Genomic DNA, 2,841 nt, shown 5'->3' with positions numbered 1-2,841 from the left:
GTTTGGTGAGGACAGAGTAGAACAAAATACACACAACAAAATCCCCTCAACTTTGCTCTGCAGTCGGGTGAATGGGGAGTAATCAATGCTGAAAAGCTCTTTGGTGTCACAAGTGGATTTAATCTGAGATCACCCAAGTTCTTATTTACCCACTGCTGTAGAGCAGGACTCACTCCTCCAGAACCCACAGCAGAGCCCCCCTGCTCCCTGGAGCACCCTCAGCCAGCACCAATCAGAGCTCATGAAACGGACCTGCCAAGGCCTTCCTCTTCCGGAGGAGGAGGGTTCAGCAGGATTTCTATGGAAAATGCATCAGGTTTTGCTCAGACGAGTCTCTTCTAACTTGTCACTGTCTTTTCCATCTTCGACAGTCCCCCAAGGCCAGAGGCAGCAGATGTCCAACAGCAGCTCCATCACCCAGTTCCTCCTCGTGGCGTTCGCAGACACACGGGAGCTGCAGCTCTTGCACTTCGGGCTCTTCCTGGGCATCTACCTGGCTGCCCTCCTGGGCAACGGCCTCATCATCATGGCCATCGCCTGTGACCACCGCCTCCACACCCCCATGTACTTCTTCCTCCTCAGCCTCTCTGTTCTTGACCTGGGCTCCATCTCCACCACTGTCCCCAAATCCATGGTGAATTCTCTCTGGGACATGAGGGCCATCTCCTATGCAGGATGTGCTGCACAGGTCTTTCTGTTTGTCTTTTTCATTTCAGCAGAGTATTTTCTTCTCACCGTCATGTCCTATGACCGCTACGTTGCCATCTGCAAACCCCTGCACTACGGGACCGTGATGGGCAGCAGAGCTTGTGTCCACATGGCAGCAGCTGCCTGGGGCAGTGGGTTTCTCTATGCTCTCCTGCACACGGCCAATACATTTTCCCTGCCCCTCTGCCAGGGCAATGCCCTGGACCAGTTCTTCTGTGAAATCCCCCAGATCCTCAAGCTCTCCTGCTCACACTCAGACTACCTCAGAGAAGGTGGCCTTCTTGTGGTTAGTGGCAGTTTAGTATTTGTTTGCTTTGTTTTCATTGTGCTGTCGTATTTGCAGATCTTCAGGGCCGTGCTGAGGATCCCCTCTGAGCAGGGACGGCACAAAGCCTTTTCCACGTGCCTCCCTCACCTGGCCGTGGTCTCCCTGTTTGTCAGCACAGGAATCTTTACCTACCTGAAGCCCCCCTCCATCTCCTCCCCCATTCTAGACCTGGTGGTGGCTGTGCTGTACTCAGTGGTGCCTCCAGCACTGAACCCCCTCATCTACAGCATGAGGAACCAGGAGCTCAAGGATGCCCTGTGGAAACTGGTGCCTGGATGGTTTTCAGAAGCTGCAGAGTGTTCATGTTCTTCAGCATATGACTCATAATGTAAGTCATTATAGGCCCAGCCTTTCTTTATTAGTTTTTGTTGTTGTCATTGTTGTTGGGTGAGGTTTTTTCTTTTCTTGATTTTTTGCCTGTGATAATGTTGTCCACAAAGAATTGTGGACACCCCACTTTGACTTCATTATAATCTACCTCACCAGTATGACCCAGTGACTATGTGAACAAGGATTTATACTCCTTCTTTAATCAAACAAAAGAAATGTATTTGCAGTGACTTATCTCTCTGACACCCAAGCATCTAAAACTGAACTAAATGCTGTTCCTCGCAATTTCCCTACCAAGTTAGAGGGGAAAAGAAGGACATAAAAAATTCCATGGAGAAAGGGCAATAGGACAAGCATGGAGTCTCCCATAGCTATGGAGTGAGGAATGTTGCCAGCCCTTAGACAAATCCCTTCCTCATCTCCCTTATGATCTGCATGGTGTGTGCATTTGGGAAAGCTCTCATCGTCATCATCATCATCACCATGCAGGAAAGCCAGCATCTGCATACTGCCATGGGCTGCTTCTTGAGGCATTTGTCTTCCCTGGAGATGTGCTACTGCACCAGCACCCTGCCACAGCTGATGGCCAGCTTCATGACTGGGGAAAGGACTATCTCTGCTCGTCATGGCGTTAGTACTGTTTTCTGCACCTTTGCCATGTACGCTGTGTTTACTACTGGTGACCACATCCTAGGATCAGCATTGGTTTCTGTGCCACCCTCTGCTCTCTGAAAAACTCATTGGCTGGCAGGTCGGTCTCCAGAGGGTAGCTGCACCTTCGCTAGGGTGATTTCTGTCATCTGCGGTAATCATTTCAATCGTGTCCCAGATACAGATTTACGGAATTTTCACAGAATTTTCACAGAATTTCCAAGTTGGAAGGGACCTCTAGAGATCATCTAGTCCAACTCCCCTGCTAAAGCAGGATTGCCGAGAGCACGAGTCAGGACTGCAGGTCCAGGCAGGTCTTGAAAGTCTCCAGAGAAGGGGACTCCACAGCCTCCCTCGACAGCCTGTTCCAGTGCTCTGTCACCCTCACCATAAAGAAGTTTCTTCTCATATTTGATCGGAACTTCCTATGTTCCAGCTTGTGCTCGTTACCCCTCGTCCTGTTACTGGGAACCACTGAAAAGAGTCTGGCTCCATCCTCCTTCAACCCACCCTTTAGATACTTGTCAACATTAATAAGGTCTCCCCTCAGCCTTCTCTTCTCCAGGCTCAAGAGTCCCAGCTCTCTCAGCCTTTCCTCATAAGGGATGTTCTCCAATCCCTCAATCATCTTTGTTGCCCTACGCTGGACTCTCTCCAGTAGTTCCCTGTCTCTCTTGAACTGGGGAGCCCAGAACTGGTCACAGTATTCCAGTTGTGGCCTCACCAGTGCAGAGTAGAGGGGGGAAATGACCTCCCCTGACCTGCTGGCCACGTTCTTCCCTATGCAGCCCACAATTCCATTGGCCTTCTTGGTGACAATGGCA

The 2,841-nt window shown here is 50.4% G+C and overlaps 1 protein-coding gene across 1 annotated transcript; it reads left to right on the top strand.

The window, feature by feature from the left end:
• Positions 1-394: 394 nt before the first annotated feature.
• On the top strand, positions 395-772 carry LOC128903303 (olfactory receptor 14I1-like; the record flags this gene model as incomplete). The annotated part of the gene is made up of 1 exon (XM_054187319.1): positions 395-772. A coding segment is annotated over exon 1 (378 nt), but the record flags the coding sequence as incomplete, so codon positions are not given.
• Positions 773-2,841: the final 2,069 nt, after the last annotated feature.

The sequence above is a fragment of the Rissa tridactyla genome, unplaced genomic scaffold (genome assembly GCF_028500815.1).
Source record: "Rissa tridactyla isolate bRisTri1 unplaced genomic scaffold, bRisTri1.patW.cur.20221130 scaffold_29, whole genome shotgun sequence".
NCBI classification, from domain to species: Eukaryota; Metazoa; Chordata; class Aves; order Charadriiformes; family Laridae; genus Rissa; species Rissa tridactyla.
The sequence above is the reverse complement of the archived record's forward strand: the minus strand, read 5'-3'. Positions and strand labels throughout refer to the sequence as shown.